Raw genomic sequence first — 19,696 nt, forward strand, 5'->3', positions numbered from 1 at the left:
CGGATTTTATGTTTTAACGCCAATAATCCGAAGTGACGCTTAACGTGATTCCTCCAAAGTAAAGCTCACGCACAAGCAGCGGCGAGCCAGCCCCCCCCCTCTCCTGAAAGCTGTTAACACGTCAACACACACTTGGGTGACACGTGCCGTTCAGCCAATCATTCCACTCCAATTACTCAAGTGAACAAAAAAAAACGCAACAAATGATACTAAAGATCTACATGTCGTTTGATTATTGTCATTATTAATAATTATTACATGGACTTCATGAATGTAACGCAGAGTGAATTAGCCTTTGTTCAAAAAGGTTGATCATCACGTGCTTCTGAAAAGGAAAGTTGTGCTTCTGTGTGTGTATATGTGTGTCTGCTGTGTGTGTGTGTGTGTGCGCATGTGTGTGAGTGTATGTGTGTGTGTGTGTATGGTGTGTCTTTGTGTGTAACTGTGTGTATGAAGTGTGTGTCATTATGTGGGTATCTCTGCCTCTGCTATGTGTGTTTGTCTTTGCATGTGCTTGGATAATGTGAGCCAGAGCCTATGTGAGCATGTCTGTCTGTAGGCCTACATGTGTTTATGCGTGACTCGAGGTGAAGTAGGGTTCACATTAGGAACAGTGTGGTTTAGTAGCCTGGAGCATGTTTGTGCATAGGTGGGCATGCATGCCATATGGTCATATCTGAATGTATGCATGTTTAGTGTGTGTGTGTGTATGGATTAATGTGTGTGTGTGTGTGTTTGTGTGTGTGTGTGTGTGTGTGTGTGTGTGTTGATCTGTGTGTGTGTTTGTGTGACCAGTGGTGCTCGTCAGATAGAAACTTGATCCTGAGCCACCTCTCTGAGGTTTATAATCACCAGCAATTAGTCGGCCCCCACCCCAGACCCCGGGGCCTTCAGACCAGCAATTAGATGAAGCCGAGCGCCTGGTCAGAAGGCTGCTGATCCCAATGTGATTGCTGTCAGACAGAATGAGATGTTGACGAAGATGATACTGGAGAAAGCAAAAATGAAGTTGAAAAAGAGGAGGATGGCGATGATACGGAAGACAAATGAAGAATGCATGTAACCAAACAACCAAAGCCCAATGTTTAATGTTGCAGTTTAGTGAAGCCTATAGTGAAGATGCTGCAATGCAAATTAGGAATGCATCCTTGTGTAGCCAACAGTGACCTAACATGTTAACTGTAAGATTATGAGTTATTAAGGTACTTAATCTTTAGGTATTAAGTTATTTCAGTATTAAGGAGTTGCGGTATTGAAATATTGAGGGAGTAAGATATTGAGGTTAAAGTATTGCGGTATTGAGGATAGCATTTTGAGGTATTGATGTATTGAGGTTAAGGTTTTGATGCATGGATGAATTGAGGTTAAGGTATTAAGGAATTTAGCTAGTGATGTTTTGAAGGATTGAGGACATGGTTTTAAGATATTGAGGTATTGAAGTATGAGGTATGAGGTATAAGGCAAGAAGTATTGAGGTTAAGGTTTTACGTTTTTGGGGTACTAAGGCATTAAGGTATTGAGGTAGTAAGGTATTGATGTATTTAAGTATTGTGGCATTAAGGAATTTAGGTATTGGTGTATTGAGGTATGGATGTATTGAGGTATTTGAGTATTACGGTATAAAGCACTATAGGTATTGAGGTACTGAGGTTAAGGCTTTGAGTTACTGAGGTAATGAGGTATTGATGTATTGAGGTATTGAGGTTACAGCTTTGAGTTATTGAGATATTGAGGTATTGGGTATTGATGTATTGATGTCAAGGCAGTAAGGTATTAAGTAACTGATGTTATGATGTATTGAAGGATTGACGTACTGGGCTATTGAGGTATTGAGGTTAAGGCATTGAGTTACTGAGGTATTGATGTATTGCGGTATGGGTAGTGGGCTATTGAGGGCTCCACTGTACTGAGGCGCCACTAAAGCCTCTTCCTGGAGGGTTTCTGTGAAGCGCTGCTGAGATTTCCTCATCTGAGTCAGCCTCTCATCTGGCTTCAGACTGACATCTGCTTTAATGGGCTGTAATGGCAGGAAATCAGGCCAGGTTTTCTCCTCTTATACGTGTGTTCATGTGTGTGTTTTGTGGGTGGAGGACGGTAGTATGTGTGTGTGTGTGTGTGTGTGTGTGTGTGTGTGTGTGTGTGTGTGTGTGTGTGTGTGTGTGGAGTGGTCGGCGCAGGACAGACCAAGGGCTGTATCTCCCAGAACCATGTCAGGCTCCAGGGAGAAGTGCACACACAAACACACACATACACCCACACACACACACACACACACACACACACACACACACACACACACACACACACACACACACACACACACACAAACACACACACACACACACACACATATCCCCCACACACACACACATGCACACATGAACACACACGAACAAGCCCACAAACACAGGTACACACACAGGTACACACACACTCACACACACACACACACACACACACACACACACACACACACCACACACACACACACACAGACATGCACACACACACACACACAAGTGCAGCAGTATACCCAGAGCCCACACAGGAGGTTCTAGCTTGGCTGTAATCAGGGAGCTCCCTGGGATGCTGACACCATGTGAGTGTGTGGGTTTGTGTGTTTACATACATGTGTATGCATGTGTGTCTATGTATGTGTGTGTGTATGCATGTGTCCATTGGAGAGTGAAGTGTGTGTGTGTGTGTGTGTGTGTGTGTGTTTCTGTGTGTTTCTGTGTGTATATTTGTATATGTATTCATTTGTGTGTGTGTGTGTGTATGTGTATGTATGCATGTGTGCGTTAGAGAGAAACAGATTGCGTATGTGTGTAGCAGAGACAGACAGACAGAGAGAGTGAGAGAGCGAGAGAGAGAGCGAGAGAGAGAGCGAGAGAGAGAGAGAGAGAGAGAGAGAGAGAGAGAGAGAGAGAGAGAGAGACCCTTTCATCAGTTACAGTCTGGTTGATTAGGTCTCCATGACAACCAAATCAAGCAGAACCAGAGTGGAGTACGACGCGGGGAGGTATCTGAGACGGACAGGGAGAAAATAACACACCGATATATCATAATATGAATATATAATAGTAATAGTTTGCGATTATTAACATGTGTAAACAACCTGTATTTTCAATTCAAACTATATTCAAAGATGTGTTGCAAATACATGCCTGGCTTGTTAGACATTTAAAATACAGTTTAGAGGATTTAGCTAATTCAAAATGGATGCCGTTTATATTATGTTAGCTTTACCCATTATAATTACAGATGGAAAGGATGATATGTTTAATCTGCAGAACAGAATTACCGGGCTGTAACAGTCTCATGTCTCCAATTCCTATGGGAGGTGACTATGTTGGTCGTTAATAATCTCTCTCAACTGCTGGTGTATCACATTAAACATAAGATGATTCTGAAAGCAGTGGTGGTAAAAGGAGAAGTCCCAGGGAAAGCTGTGGGATTCGGTGTTGCATTTCTCTCTTGCTAAGTTATACGGCTGGCCTGTGAGGGTGGACATGATTCCAAAATAAACAACAGGTTTCTTACTAAGTACATAAAATAACAACCTAGGCAGACACAAAGGGAGTGTGGTACGACGAAACAAGAGGATACAGAAATTGGTCGATTTGTTGCCTTTTCTGGGTTGTATCTCGGAGCCCAGAGCTGACAGGCTGTCAGGCGATATTACCAGGAACGTTTCGCCATGTTTCAGCCTTTACTGTAGAAACAAGTCAGTGTTTTTATACCACAATCTCACATGAAACACCGAGAGGGAGAGACAACAGGCGTTTTCACTTCGAGATCCTTCTTGTTAAATACCTTTGATGACTCTTAAAGCTGACCACTGAAGTTTCAATATAGATTAAATCAAGGATTTCGTTTTTAGTGGAACTCATGGGTGTGTTTAGTTGAAGAGACCTTAATAGGCGAGGGAAAACACACATATTCACTCATATTCTCTTCTGCGCTGAAGCAATAGGATTGAAAACATTTGAGTGTAGCCATGGCCCAGCCAGTTTGTATTTGCGGGGAAAGAAAAGAGGGATGCATATACGTATACAAGCAGCCGTCAGAGGACTGCAGTATGCTTTCATCCTGGTTGGGAGTGGGGGGCTCTGGTGGGCTGCCAGCACCGCTCAACCCAGCCGTCTCCTTCCGAACCAGTCCTCTGCTGTCAAACCCCCACCACCCCCATCACCCCCCACTCACACTGATGTCTCCCAACAACACCACCACCACCACCGCCACCACTAAAACTACCACCACTATATCAACCATCACCTCCACCAATACAACCAACTACCACTGTATATATTAATGAGGAATTCTCTATGTCACAATATCTACTATCATGATCATGATGTCCTAGTAAATCCCATCATGCTAAATAACACACTCCGTCATTTATTGCAAATGATAACGTTATCGAAATCGTTTCTCTTGTCCTTCTCTATCTATTTGTCAATCAGTCCATCTGCCTCTCTGTCCGTCTGTGTCTATCTGTCCTTCAAACGGCTACCCTTTGTCCAGAACAGAAGGTCAGGTGGTATGTGTTTATGTGTATAGGTTTGTGCCTGACCTCACTGTTGCTATCGGTTACAGCAGGGCGATTGCCGAGATGGTGATGTCATGCCAGTCTTTATTCACCTTCCCTTGAATGTAAAATCATCCTACCATGTTCGGGCTGTGTGTCAGTGTGCGTGAGTGTGTGTCATGCATGCACGAGAGTGTGCGCAAGCATGGGAGTGTGTGTGTGTGTGCCTGAATGGTTGTCTATGTATGTATGTGCGTGTGTGTGTGTGTGTGTGTGCCTGCATGTATGTCAATGTATGTGATAGTGTGTGTGTGAGTGTGTGTGTGAGTGTGTGTGTGTCAGGGCCTTCATGCATCAGAAGGGAAATTGTAGGTGTTGGTTTGTTGACATTTTGGGCTCAGCTTGCAGCCTCAGACTGAATCCTCAGAGGCTGAATCTGAGTTGAAGGCCATATCGTTCTCCAAGGTTGGTTCCTCAAAGCCCTCCGAGTTCACACTGAGAACAAGGAGTCTGCCAAGGTTTCCAGCTAACATTAACAAATAGAATACTCACACACACGTGCGCTCATACACACACACACACACACACACACACACACACACACAAAATAACGAGTGTGTGTGTTTATTTGTGAGTGGGATAGGAATGATGTGTTAATCATTAATCATGTGCTGCTTGCAAGCTGAGTCACAAAGTGGCGGCCAGATCGTTTCACAAACAACATGTTTTTTGTTTAATGTAAAAATGTTCTCCTGGATCATAATTCCTCATTCTCTCTCTATGTGTTTGTCTCTCTCTGCTCTTGCTCCTCTCTCCCTCTCCCTGTCTCTCTCTCTTTACTCTCCCTCTCTTTCTGTCTCTCTGTCTCTCTCTCGTCTCCCCTGTGGTTTCCCTCTGTATCTCACAGTAGGTTCGGTACTAAGTGCGCCCGCTGCGGTCGCCAGATCTACGCCAGCGACTGGGTGCGGCGGGCCCGGGGCAATGCTTACCACTTGGCGTGTTTCGCCTGCTTCTCATGTAAGAGGCAGCTGTCGACCGGAGAGGAGTTTGGCTTGGTGGAGGAGAAGGTCCTGTGCCGGGTGCATTACGACACCATGGTGGAAAACCTCAAGCGGGCTGCCGAGAACGGTCAGTACACCCAGCTTTTCTCTTTCCTTTTGAGATTGTTTTTTTTTCTTGCTTTCTCATTTTTTCTTCTTCTTCTGCTGCTGCTGTTGTCGTCCAACAATATGTTTTGGCTCAGGGACCCCCCCCCCCCCCACACACACACACAAACACCCCTCTCCCCCGCCCCCTCTAAGCCACATAGATAATTATGTTTTTGTGTCTGGTGCATGGCTTTTTCTTTTGTTGTTTGAGGTTTTGTTTTGAATGAGTGCCACTAATAAGAGTATTAGTGGCTGTGTTTAACTGTCCGCTCAAATGATTTCCCCCTTGAGAAACTAAATTAGTCTTAAATGGCGTAGCATGTTGTGGTAGTGTCTACTTAGTGTCGTTTAGTCGATACTTTCATACACAGAAGAGACATAGCGTACAACAGAACAGTGCTAAAGCGGCGTAGCACACATTGCATTGTTCCTCAGTAAGTCCATCAAGTAAAAACAACACAGAAGAGTAGAGCTGGTAACAAATCAAGCCCAGTTGTTTCACCAAAACAACAACACAATTTGAATCCTGGAACTCAAACGCTCTTCTTTCGCTGAGATAACTTGTGTCATATTGGCCATGCAAATATAAGCAAATATTGTAACGGATTCCAATTTCTGTCACGATACCAACAGTGAAGAAACCACTACTAGGATTCCTATCACTGTATGCAAAGTGCTACCAATAGCAAGAACAGTCATTGTGATAACAAGCCAGTCCAATGAAACTCATTGCTTTGAATATTGCCACACTCCAGTGAATTGTAATAATAAATAACCAAAATGCTGTCCCTGTCTTTTCCAGGCAGTGGAATAACCCTGGAAGGAGCTGTTCCAACAGAGCAGGACAGCCAGCCCAAACCGGCCAAGAGGGCGCGGACGTCCTTCACAGCAGAACAACTGCAGGTCAGACCCTCGCGTCCACACAGGCTCAGCTCCGAGGGGAAAGAACCAATGTGAACACGAAATATAGACAATGTTATGCTAACGGCTGGTTTCTTGGTTTCTGGTGCAGATCATGCAGGCTCAGTTTGCCCAAGACAACAACCCCGACGCCCAGACACTGCAGAAGCTCGCAGACTTGACGGGGCTGAGCAGGAGGGTTATACAGGTAAGCACGTGATGGATGTGTGCAGACAGAATACATCAGAGGAAGACTTTAATGAGGGCCTTCAGTTTGAACAGGGGGGAAAATTTGAGGTTTTTTTTAAATGCTATTTAATGGATTTAGTTTGTTTTAAGGTTGTTAATGTGATTAATTGTATCAACGTTTAAAGTTAGTTTAATATTTCAGTGAAATGTTTTTTAACCCATGTTTTTGACGGGAAAATGTACACGCCGTGTGCGACCGTTGCCAGTGAAGTGCACCGACAGCTTGTTGACGGCTGGTTGTATCGCCTCTTCATAGGTCTGGTTTCAAAACTGCAGAGCAAGACACAAAAAACACACCCCACAGCACAGCGGGGGGCCCCAGGGACACCCCCAGTCAAGGATCCCGTCCTCGCTGCCGGATGAGCTCCATTACTCGCCCTTCGGGAGCCCTGAGAGAGCGCGCATGGTGGCCCTCCACGGCTACATCGACAGTGAGCGGCTGCCTTACGTCACTGCTCCTAGTCCTGGTTCCCCGGAGCGACCCTGCTGGTCCTCTTCCGCTCACTCGAGTCGCTAGGAAGACCCGTCAGCATGACTGAGCCGTTGTGCTAGAGTAGCTTTCACGTTCTTTCACCAACGTGACGATTGTTATTAAGATTCGGATTCATATTTAGATTTAGATTTTGGTTCAAATTTGCAACTGATTTTAATTTAGATTTGAATTCATAGTTGGATTTCGAATGTACAATTAAATGAATTTACAAGAAAATAATATCACTATGTATTATACTATAATATTATATATATAAAATAATATGTCATAAGAACTTCAGGGGAAAAAAATTATAAAAAAATTAAAAATGAATACGATCAAAACATATTTGAAACAGATAGAAAGCATTTATATAATATATAAAGAACATGTATAAATTCTGCAGTAGTTTCATTGTGAATGTGATCACATGGAAGGGATTTAGCATGGGCCTTATGGTGTTCATAGCCTTTGCAGATCAACTAAATAACTATTACTGTTGAATATAACAGAAGGGGCAACATTTATTCAGCCACTTCTAAGCTGCTGTACTCTACTGCACCTGCCTCTTCTCCATCTGACCTCCTCTCTCCCGCTCTCCCTCCGTCCCCAGGTCACCCCTTCTCCGTCCTCACCTCCCAGAGCCACCCCCATCAGGCCATGTCCCTGCCACAGCTGCCCCTCAGTCGCTAGCCCCGCCCCCCCACACCACACCACACCACCGCCCTCTCCACCCCTGACCTGTGAACCCTGACCCCGGCCTTCTGCCACTTCCACCAAATGGACCCCTGCGGGCCACAAGGGAGTCAACTTGGAGTGGAGAAAAAAAAAAGACTTAAACAACTCCACCCCCCGGCCCCCAACTCCACCCACTCAGCAGGAATGCAAGAGAGAAAATAAATGAAGAAGAAGAAGAAGAAGAAGAAGAAGAAGAAGAAGAAGGAGGAAGGGACAGGATTAGACAGGATTCCGCCCTGGACAGGATTCTATCTCCATCAGGTGATGGCGTTGAAGGCGTTTTGTCCTGAGCAGGACGTTGCCCTCACCTAGGTTACCCCCTGACAAGGACCCATTCGCTCCCCCCTTCCCCTCCCCCCTGTGTGACCTCCACCCCCGCCTGCTCCACCCTCCCAGCCCCCACCCCCTGATCTGATTCCTACTTGAATACAGGGGGGGGGGGGGGTGGGGGTCCCTATGAGACTCTGAAGTGAACCCAGGGTGGAGGTTTCCGTTGTGGATTGTGGGGTTCTGCTCACAGCTCAGTTGACTGGAGGTATGACTCCGCCCTCTTTTCTCTGTCGGCGGCCCCGAAAGGACCGCCGAGAGAGGGGTCCTTTTCTGTCCGCAATGACAAATTCCTTAATTCTTTAATAATAGAAAATGGTGCCTTACATTATGCGTAATTGAACAACAATGTAATAACACATTTTGTGTTCATTTTGCAAAAGATTTAAAAACCTTGTCATCCTCCTAAATGCCTTCAAATTGTACTGAAACATTGTTGATTGTTGAAATTAGACCCAGGGACGGACAGGCTCTTAAACTACCACAATCCGGTTAATCTACCACTGTAATGTCATTTCTTTCATGGGGAGAAAGAGAGAAGGAGGTCTAAAGTGATCGAAAATGGTGAATCAATTTTCATTGCTAAATGTAAATTTCTTTAGTATTTTTCTTAACCGCTGTAAGTGAAATATTTATGATTTCTGGGGACTCCTGCGAAGGTTATGTCTATATTACTCTTTCTCTCCCTCCCTTTTTCTCTAAGTCTCTCTCCATATCCCTCGCTCTTTATCTCTCTCTCTCTGCACAGGAGTAAATTAAGTTCTGGTACAAAAATTACAATATGAAAATAGACTGGGAATTGTCCATTGTAAGATATGTTTTTTTTTTTTCTGTGTGTGTGCGTGTACATACATGTGTATGCGTGTGTGTGTGTGTGCATCCGTGTGTGTGTGTGTGCGTCTGTGTTTAATGGCAGGGCTAGAGACGATGCCCCTGTATTTAAGTGACATGGCCGTTTTGTGAAGAACAGGACGATGTGATGTTGAAGAGACGGGGGACGGGCCCACAGCCTCTGTGTATTTATTGAGATGGTTAACCCCTGTAAAGCACTTTTACCCCTCCTCGCTGAATCTGTTTGCTTTGTAAAAAAATATGAAAAAATACATTGAAAAAAAAAAGTTTATTTGATAGACTGTGCATCCTAAATGTTTTGTGTAATAAATTACAATAAAATAGAATGTGAAATCATTGTTTTTTTTTTGTTTTTTTGATTATATAGAAATATGGACTGGTGAACCAACCAATGGCCAAAAGCATAAAAAGCATACAAATGAATCTCTCTGAAACAGATAAACAGTAGATAGAAATACATCACTCCATTGGTTTTATATTCTAAATTATAGGTTTACGGTTTCAGTTAAAATTGATAGGCAGGGCCTTACTATAAACATACTGATAGAATTTGTTCTACGGTAAAAGCTTGTTTAGACATGTGAAGGAAAGTCCACACTTTCTTCATATTTGTATGTGTGTGTTGCATATGTGTGTGTGTGTGTGTGTGTGTGTGTGTGTGTGTGTGTGTGTGTGCGCGCGTGTGTGTGTGTGTGTGGGAGAGGGCTAGCACTAGTTGTTTTATAAAACAGGAAGTAATCAGAGTCCCTGTCCCTGATTGGCTCTTTGTGGGTCATGTCTTTCAAAACGGTTAGGTTGACATAATACCCTGTATAACCAGTATTTCAGTTAAGCAGGCTTCATTTTTAAAAATTGATAGGCCTACTCATTTTTTTTATTTTGATCAGGCTTTTCAGTCGTTCGAAAAAAAATGGCAAAATCCAACCAACGATTAAACAGAAACCTGCACGACAAAAAAACAATAAAACCAAGGTTCTCTTCTGCTTAAAGTTTCCTTTGCTTCCAGTGACATACCGAGGTGCTTTAGAAGTCTTTGTTTTCGGTCTAGATGTCCGCATCGTGTCCAACGATCTCATCCCAAGCTTTCCTACACGTACGAACGATCCAATCGTGCTCGCGGTCGTCTGGAAGAGAGTCAACAGAAATACGTGTCATCAGGCGGGGCATAGCGTTTAAAATCCTCCCAAAATTACATTCGCAATATAACACTTGAAATGCATGACAATCAGCGGAATTGTTCTCTGTAGGCCTATATTATGGATGAATTATTATAATGCATGTCTGTGGGCGTGAAGGTGGGGCCTTCGAGGGCCATTCAAACCGCGGGGACGTTTGTGAAATCAAGACACGATTGACAATTTGGACAAAATAACTTCTCGGAGCTACTTCACACCCAAATAAATAATGCCCCAAAAATTGACGCCAATCTTTTTTTTTTTATTTTTTTTTAAGGAAATGACTGCGAGAGCCGCTCATAATAAACACTTTTAATTGTTAAAACTATAATGAGTTGCTAATTGCAGGGGAAGTGAGAAGCATTTTTTTTTTTGACTGGAGCACGCGCAGCTGCACGCACTTGAGCCGCTCGCGGGCCTCACCCCAGGTTCCACCACGCGAGGGGCTTCCATTGTAGGCGGCAGGTCTCCCAACTCTCCGCTGATTGGATGTAATTGCCCGCGAGGGGCTATAACACTAACAGCCTCTTCAAGTCGCCTCTTTCTCCACCCGCCATTCTACCTGCCTTGCGCGCACACACTCAGATCAGCAGGTCATTTGAAAATGTGCGGCTCGCTATAACAGCGCGCGGCCCACAAGAGGCTTCAGCTTCTAACAGCTGCCGCGAGACACTACCACAAGTCTTTGTGTGACCGGAGCAGTCAAAGGACATTTCTTCAGCGATGTTTTCCAAGACTTAATTACAATAGCGCGCGCGGCCACGAGGAGATGACCGCAATTAACGCTGCCCGATCCCGCACGTGCGATTCGATTGGTCTGGATATAATGATGTCATTAAGACGTTTTTTTTGATTTGCTTGTAATTTCGAACTCTTGAGACAACGTTAATGTGAATATTTAAGTCATCCTTAATAATAAATATAGTAATCTGGGAACAGGTGGCTGGATATTTAGTTTGGCTGCATGCAGTCTTAAGACTGAGCTGTTGGTAACGCGGGTCCCATATAGGGACCCGAAGGCCCTATGCGTTTTAGCAAAATTATAAACAAATAATAATATAATATAAATATGAATAATAATGTCACACATCATAATAAGAGCCTATCTGATCGTATATCAGGCCTACAAGAATGGTGCAATTATGAATAACAGAATATTAAAATTAGAATTACAAGATCTAATTCTAGTTGTACAATTTAAATTAAAAGTTCCACAAAATACATGTTGATTAAACAATGTTCTGCATTATCTGTGAAGAAGAGAACGTGTGTGGAAGCAATAATGGCACCTTGTTAGAGTGTGTTTATCTTAATCCTTAAAATATACTCAGAAGTGAAAGTGTTTCCTTCCAACCTAATGGCAGCGAACTCAAAACAAACAGACACACACACGTGCACAGAAGCACATACACACACACACACATACACACACACACACACACACACACACACACACACACACACACAACCTTGACGTGGTCTCATTACGTACAGCAGCAAGCAAATAATTGCATTACAAAAGTTTACAATTGTTGTTTTGATGTAATCGACCACTTACTACCGCCTGACTTTTTAGATTAAAATGAAAAAAGTGTCAAATTAAATAAAAATGTACTATAGGTCTACAGATGTTCTTCCTACTGTTCTATTTATCCTCCTTATATATTATTGCTGATGTTTATTTATTTATTTATTCATTTATTTTATATTTACTTCGATTATTATTATTATAATGAACAATAATAATCATAATGGTGCTATATTGAAAAAAAATATTCTATAGTGTATGTATTGCATTAAAATGCAGATCTGTTAAAACCCAAGGTTCCCTGGTTGCTGACGGGTTCTCCGTCAAAGCCCCCTCAGCGGGTAAGGGACAAAGGGAGGCAAGGGGTTCAGTCCCCGGCCGGGGGTGTCCTCGGCAGTGGAATGTTTTGAATGCTGAAGGCCCTCCTGAGCAGAGGGTGGAAGGGGAAGCCAGGCTCCAGAAACAGGAAAGTGGACAGAAGAACAAAAAACGATACATGGTTCGCTTCTGGGGCTGCCCCTCTGCTGCTGTGTGCTGCTGCTCAGCGCCACATGTGTGTGTGTGTGTGTGTGTGTGTGTGTGTGTGTGTGTGTGTGTGTGTGTGTGTGCGTGTGTGTCTGTGTGTAAGAGAATCAACACAAATCCCTTTGATGGCTAAAAGTGATTTTCAACTGAGATTTGAATGGATCACACATACACAATGAAATTGAACGGAAACCTGACGGAAAAAAAGGCTGACATTAGACTTTGTTTCAATGTGCCCCTCCCAGCTCCTGAGGAGAAACCACTACTACTGATTGACTGATGTTGTTTTCTATGATCAATTAATTTAACAGTTGCCACATTGTGCGATATATCTTTCACAGTTTATATAATGCATCCTCCTACAGGTTAACAACGACGTCAGAAAGTTGTGGTTTTGCTATCCTATGTCATGAGGTAATTCTACTGCATTAGACAAACACACACACACACACACACACGCACACACACACGCACACACACACACACACACACACACACACACACACACACACACACACACACAGGAGAACTCGAGACACACACACATGGGCACACACGCACACTCATGCAGACACACGCAAGGAGACATACACACAAAAACACATACACATACACACACACAAACATTCACAAATACACTTCTCACTCTTTCTTTCTTTTCTTCCTTTCCTTTCCTTTGCTTTCCTGTCCTCTCCTGGGCATTTCCTTAACCCTTGCTACCCAGTCTGACCGCAGCCTACACGGCCCTACCATACCCGTGGGAATTAGGCCATTAAAACTAACAACTACCCACTGGTTAGCAACAGAATACAGATGGTAGGTGTAGCACTTCATACTATAGGTTACCTCGGGTATTAAAGCCTTTCAAGTTTTGTCCTTGACTACAGACAAGCTAAAAATAGCCGTTACCCTCAGTTGACATCAATGCTACTGACATTTCAGACATTTAAAGTTAAAAAATGTTAAGTGTAGGAAATAATTCCACAAATATTCCACAGACGATTATCAATGTTGTCATGCACTATATGCATATAACGCACAGAGCAACTAACATGAGTGTATACTTGTTTAATTTACATGTTGGGGATTGTGCTGCAAACCAGTTAGGCATTCATAGAACTAATCAAACCCATTTCTGAAAATCCCCAACAATCCCAGTAGAAAACCAGCAGGCAGAGATCTGACAAATCACATCCAAACCAAACTCATCACCTCTGATTGCCTTTGATCCATTGTATTGATTAACTGAACTCTGTAAATGATATCTTACTTTTTCCTAATGGTCCTAATACAACATATCTAATCTATGACCAATCTGGTCCACCATTATAAGGAACAGGTGTGTAGTTTATTTCCGCATTGGTTCCTTGATGACTTATGAATAATTCATCTTTTCATTTTATCTTCCAAGCAGGCAGGGCTGAGAAGCAGTGCTTGTACTTTATAGCTTAGGCAAAAAGAAAAAAACAGCCATCTGTCACCATCATGACATCACTAGCGTAACAACACCATCCCAACAACACCACCATCGTGACATCACTAGTGTAACAACACAATCCCAACACCACTATCCCAACACCAGCATCGCAACACAAGCCTCAAAACACCACCATCACAACACCACCATCGCAACACAAGCATCACAAAGCCACTATCACAACACAAGCATCTCAACACCATCATAACACCACCATTTCCATTATCATATGACAGTAGTTAACTGTTAACAGTTAAGCAGTTTAACATAAATGTATTGTGCATGCTGCAACAGGTTAATGATATTGGCTCTTCTTGCTAGACACCTCTGTGAGAACCCAATTTGCTCCCAGAAGTACCTCGATCACAAATAATAGCTGAACATGAAGGATGTCCACGCAGCTTAACTGAACCTTTATACATCTGACCCACATAAGCAGAGATGGTCGTCATACAGTAAACCTTAATGAAAACCTACACACATCGTACAATATAAATCATAATGGTGAAGATCAGTCACCATTATGTTATGATCACTCAAGTTTTTCTTGATCCACCAAATCACCAACTGTGTTTTTCACATTTGTCTTTCAAACAAAAGCACATGCCCTCAAATATCAAAATGCCGCCTTGCAAGAGACAACGGAGCTCATTGGAAATGTAATGTCATATGGCTTTATCCCTACTACATGGGTCATGATGTATTTTTTTCCTCCCTGCTTTGATGATGTCTGGGCGCTATGAAGCTGGAATGTCCTCAGGTATGTTCAGCTTCGTGCCGTAGATATCGTGCCGACACATTCTGTAGAGTGGGCCTTTCTCTTTTTTTCTTTTGGTCTTCTGCAGATGGCATCCAAACAGCCTGGCCCCAACCCCTCTGGGGGAACGTCTATTGTTTTACCATTTGGCATGCAGCCAAATAGGATTATTATTTTTCCAACTTAGCAACGGTTACCAGGCACCCATAAATCAGACGGGACGCAGGGCTTGCTCGGTAGCGGCCGGTGAAATGGAGCTTAGATATTTCCGATAGAGCCCCCACACTGGGGGTTCTAGTGAGGTAGAACCCATCAACCCTTCCATGATGCAACATGTGTCGGTACTTGTGTCAAACGGTCCCTTCCTGTCTGAGTCAGACAGCGCACCCCTGGCCTGGGCTTTACTCTAGAGGACGTCTGAGTCTTTACTGTAGAGAAGGGCTTGGTCTTTACTCTAGAGGACGGCTGGGTATTTATTGTAGAGGTCTTTAATTTGGAGGACCTTTGGGTATTTACTGCAAAGGTCATTACTCTAGAGGACCTTTGGGCCTTTACTGCAGGGGACAGCTGAGTCTTTACTGCAGAGGTCTTTACTGAAGAGGATGGCTGAGTGTTTACTTCAGAGGTCTTTACTGAAGATCCTTCTCAAATGTGGCTTCCCTCCCTTCCCTTGGCCTGCAAGACAGAGGCCGTGCAGCAACAAATAGCAACTTCACACCCACTGCGACCAATAATACCGCAATTCGCTGGGCTGAAAATACAACTGCACAGGATGCAGGAGGAGACTCTCCCACATGCAGAGAAGAGAACCTCTGTTTGTGTGTTTGCAAGGCTGAGTATCTTTCTTTCAATGGCTGCACAACATGCATGGTATGGGTGGGAGCAGACCTTCAAATGCTTGTACGTAGGAACACAAATTCACTGTCAGTCCCTTTGGATAAAAGCGACGGGTAAATGACTGAAAAGTTAATTGAAAATGGTGTTTATTGTTTATTGTATAAAAGGATCCCCATTAGCTGTCACCAAAGTGGGATGAGCTAGTCTTCCTGGGGTCCACACATAAAGACACAAAACATAACAGTACACAAGATACAAATCATAATTCAGCTAACAATGATAATCTAAAAGGAGTAAATCATTATAAACATCATCAACAACTAATTATTCAGTTAACGTTAATACATTCATGGGTATTGCATTCATATAGTAGGTATGTCCATGCCCTACTCACAAATTGAAATAGTGCATTCTCAAATTGTACTTGAAAGAGACTTTGCTATTCAATTTCCGTATACTCAGTGGGCAATTATTCCACTGATTGATGGCACGATAAATAACTGTTTTCTTTAAAGCATTTGATTTTGGACTTGTAGTGTCTGGACTAGTGTCTTCCCCCTGTCCTCCAACCCCACCCCAACAGGAACCTGACCAAGTATAAGACAGTAACCTGAACCACACACACACACACACACACACACACACACACACACACACAGACACACACACACACACACACACACACACACACACACACACACAATGGTAATAACTAATGGTATTAACGATTGAAAAGGCTCTGACCTTAATTTGAAGACGTAACCTTATCAGAAACACACACGCACACGAGTCTCGTTTAGCTAAATGTGAACCAGAAAGCCATCCGCTGTCGATAGCGCCAAAGAGCTCTCTTCCGTTTTGAAACATGTGTATACATGAACACACAAACACACACAGCCCCCCCACAGAAACACACACCCCTCCCACACGCACACACACACACACACACACACACCCACAGACATACACAGACTATAGATATGCACAGGCATTTAGAATCGTAAACCCTTCTAATTCATGACATCGTCGGATGATGCGAATCACCGTGAGGAGTTAAAAAACTGGCAGAGAAGGTTGGAATTCCTGCGTTGAGACCTGACAGAGCCCATCTCCCTCAAATGAGGAGCTCTGACATTGGGCACCCGATAAATGGAAAAAATGTGTTTTCAATTTTCCACTTAAAGAAAAGAAACTGGAAAAAATATATACAAAAAACGTCAACATAAAGACGTATGTATGTCAGATGACTTTGAACAATAACCTATCCATAGAGGGTCACGAGGGGCTATTTTATTGTTTATTATCTTATTGCCTGTTTTGTTTATTGTCTATGACAACGATTGCATCCCTTAAGGTAAGTGACATGCTGCTTGTATTTAGTGACGCCTTAATCTCCTAGCTTACTAGATCTTTCTTGATTCTAATATAAATTCTAGTACACAAGCATGAAAATGTAGCTTAAATGTAATGCAGACCTTCATATAGTTGAAATAATCATATTGTATCTATATAGTATTGGATATCATCCAATGCAACTTATTTGTGTATGTGTGTGTGTTTGTGTGTGTGTGACCCCGCCCGATGCCCCAAGTCAACTGGGATCAGCTACATCCCGTCATGACCCTGATTCTTGACCCCCTGACCGCAGACACGGCGGGTCAAGAAAGGTGATTGTTGATGTTTGGACAGGATGACATTCAGTCAGTTCACCTGAAGCAAGTCATCACCACGGTTAAGTAAACCCCCTCTCTAAGATCATTAGACACGACTGTACCTCATACGAACCGGACCTCTTGCATTGTTCATGGTTTATTAAGTGCATCAAATCATCTTGATGATGAATCATGCGACACAGATCGGATGGGATACAAATGTCCTTTATTTTACAACCACAGTGGCGTACCTGATGTGGTCCATTGAGCTGCTTTAAATGTTGATTTTAATGTAATTTCCCTGTTAAATTAATTTTCAATGTATACAGCATGTAATGACATGCAATATAGCAAGTAAGGGAGTCCTTATACTTTATCCACTACTTCCTCTCAATTTAATGGTTTGGGTTTTGGGACTGCATCAACAGGTCAGAATAAAACACAATCACATGCTTGTATTTCCCATGTTCCACATCCTTTTATCCTATTTGACAATGCAGCAAATGAAGGACATAAAAATACTAGGAGAGAGTTGGAGTGACTCAGGATATCTAGCTATTTGCTATTTGTGGTTTAAATCCCTGGCGCCGCCTAGCTAAGTGTCAAGGTGTCCCTGAGCAAGACACCTAACCCTAACAGCTCCCAGCGCTTTGAGTAGCGACTGGTCTGAAAAGTGCTTAATAAATGCCTACCATTTGCTCTCAGAAAAAGGTATTACTAAAGCGTAGATACTGTATACAGTGTTGTCAGAGTTTTAAATGAACAGAGTGCACAATGTGATGGATTGCGTCTCACCGGCCGTCCTGAGGAAGTAACCGGTGTAGGTGGTCACGACCCGGCGGGAGGGGTGGTAGAAACCATCCCCACAGTCATAGCATCCTTCTGGGATGACGTGCGGTGGGTGCGAATCAGTTAGCTGAGACTCTCCTGTAGAGAAAACATACACAAAGAGAAGGAGGGTGTTCAATAAATAATGTTCAATCATCCTGGTTATTCCAACATTTTCAAAATATTAGTTTAGTCTGTTGTTTCATGGCCCATAGTCCATTTTTTATGCAAATCCCTTTGTTTTATATTTTAAAGGTGGTATTTAAATCAATTTAAGTTATTATTATTTTCATTTTTATTTCTAAAGTGTACCCATATTTTCGTAAATTGAAGGACCTACAGGCAGGTGCAGACGATGGGGCTCGAACCCAGAACCTTTCTGCTCAGCCATTACTCTAGCCTACCCCATACTATAAAATAAAGAGTGACGGAGGGGCTCTAAGAGGATGAGAAGATGCATGGTGACCTGCAGGTCTCAGCCCGTTACATCTCTCGCTGTAGAAGCGCCGGTCATAGCCATCGCAGTAATCCCAGTCCTTGTCCTGGAAGACCAGACCATCAGCAAAGATAAGAGTCCCCTGGAGAATAAATTATATAATACATGAATGAAACACTACACCTTAGATGATAAATTTATATATTTGTATATATATATATATATTTCTATAATAAATGAATTAATTTGAAACAATAACGTAATCCATTATGAGATATATACATGCATATATATTTCTATATGATAAAGCTATATCAGATATATACATATAGATAATGTATATATCTTTTTCCTGATATATATCTAATATATCACGTTATATATATATATATATATATATATATATATACATACATACGTACGTACGTATGTATGTATGTATATATGAATGTATGTATGTGTATATATATATATATGTATACATCTGATATATCTATTTAACATGTGAATATTAAGTTTAATAACAATGCTGTTGAAGCTGTATCCGTAGACCTGGGATTCATTGTGCGAGAATGGTAATCACTTTTATTTTAAATCATCAAAAGAGGAGTACACTTATAGGATGGTTCTTGTCTCGAGTATGCATGGTATGATACCGTGTATGTATCTGGGTTGAAAACAAGGAGAAGGACACGTAAAAGTAGACAGAGAAACTCAATAACCAGGAAAACAATGTGAGCGATTGCTAAAAGTGAGTAGTACAACTATAACCAATGGGAAACACACATGCAAACGTACGGCAAGAGCAGCTTGCTCACACACACACAAACGTACACACCTGTATAGCCAGTCCCTTCTCCCATGTCGCTTCATATTTACTTCCATTTGGAAAGTGCATCACTCCTTTCCCATGAAACATCCCATCCTTCATCTCACCAACGTATTTAGTGTCTGTGGGAAAGGTGTATTCACCAGTCCCTTCCATTCTGCAACATGACATTATCTTAGCAAAATATAACACGTATGTATTATGTGCACTGCATGTATTATATGCAGTGACTTATTAAATACATTGACAAGTGAAGCTGTGGTTATGGGTTGCATGACTACAACCACAACAACATTTGGACCTACATTCCATTTTTCTGATCTCCTTTGTAACTGCGTGGCTCCATTATTATATTCGCTATCGTCTCTTCAACTAGACAAATAGGGTTAGGGTTAGATAAAAAGTGACAAAGACGGACGTCCGATGAAAGGATCA

General features: G+C 42.5%; 2 protein-coding genes across 2 annotated transcripts in view; one reads left to right on the plus strand and one right to left on the minus strand.

Annotated features, from left to right (window-relative positions):
- The window catches only part of lhx6a (LIM homeobox 6a), a 13,003-nt gene extending 4,614 nt beyond the window's left edge, over nucleotides 1–8,389 (plus strand). The window contains exons 5-9 of the mRNA XM_079735980.1: nucleotides 5,439–5,659; nucleotides 6,482–6,582; nucleotides 6,692–6,787; nucleotides 7,085–7,259; nucleotides 7,914–8,389. Coding sequence (XP_079592106.1) covers nucleotides 5,439–5,659; nucleotides 6,482–6,582; nucleotides 6,692–6,787; nucleotides 7,085–7,259; nucleotides 7,914–7,993 — 673 coding nt within the window. The 3' untranslated portion in view covers nucleotides 7,994–8,389. The remainder of the gene's footprint in view (nucleotides 1–5,438; nucleotides 5,660–6,481; nucleotides 6,583–6,691; nucleotides 6,788–7,084; nucleotides 7,260–7,913) is intronic.
- Nucleotides 8,390–10,261: 1,872 nt separating this feature from the next.
- morn5 (MORN repeat containing 5) lies at nucleotides 10,262–19,417 on the minus strand (the record flags this gene model as incomplete). Its single annotated transcript, XM_079735704.1, has 4 exons — nucleotides 10,262–10,341; nucleotides 17,964–18,095; nucleotides 18,463–18,574; nucleotides 19,271–19,417. The coding sequence occupies 4 exons, from the start codon at nucleotides 19,415–19,417 to the stop codon at nucleotides 10,262–10,264; spliced, it is 471 nt and encodes a 156-aa protein (XP_079591830.1).
- Nucleotides 19,418–19,696: the final 279 nt, after the last annotated feature.

This window comes from Pollachius pollachius, assembly GCF_949987615.1.
Source record: "Pollachius pollachius genome assembly, chromosome: 4".
Taxonomy (NCBI): domain Eukaryota; kingdom Metazoa; phylum Chordata; class Actinopteri; order Gadiformes; family Gadidae; genus Pollachius; species Pollachius pollachius.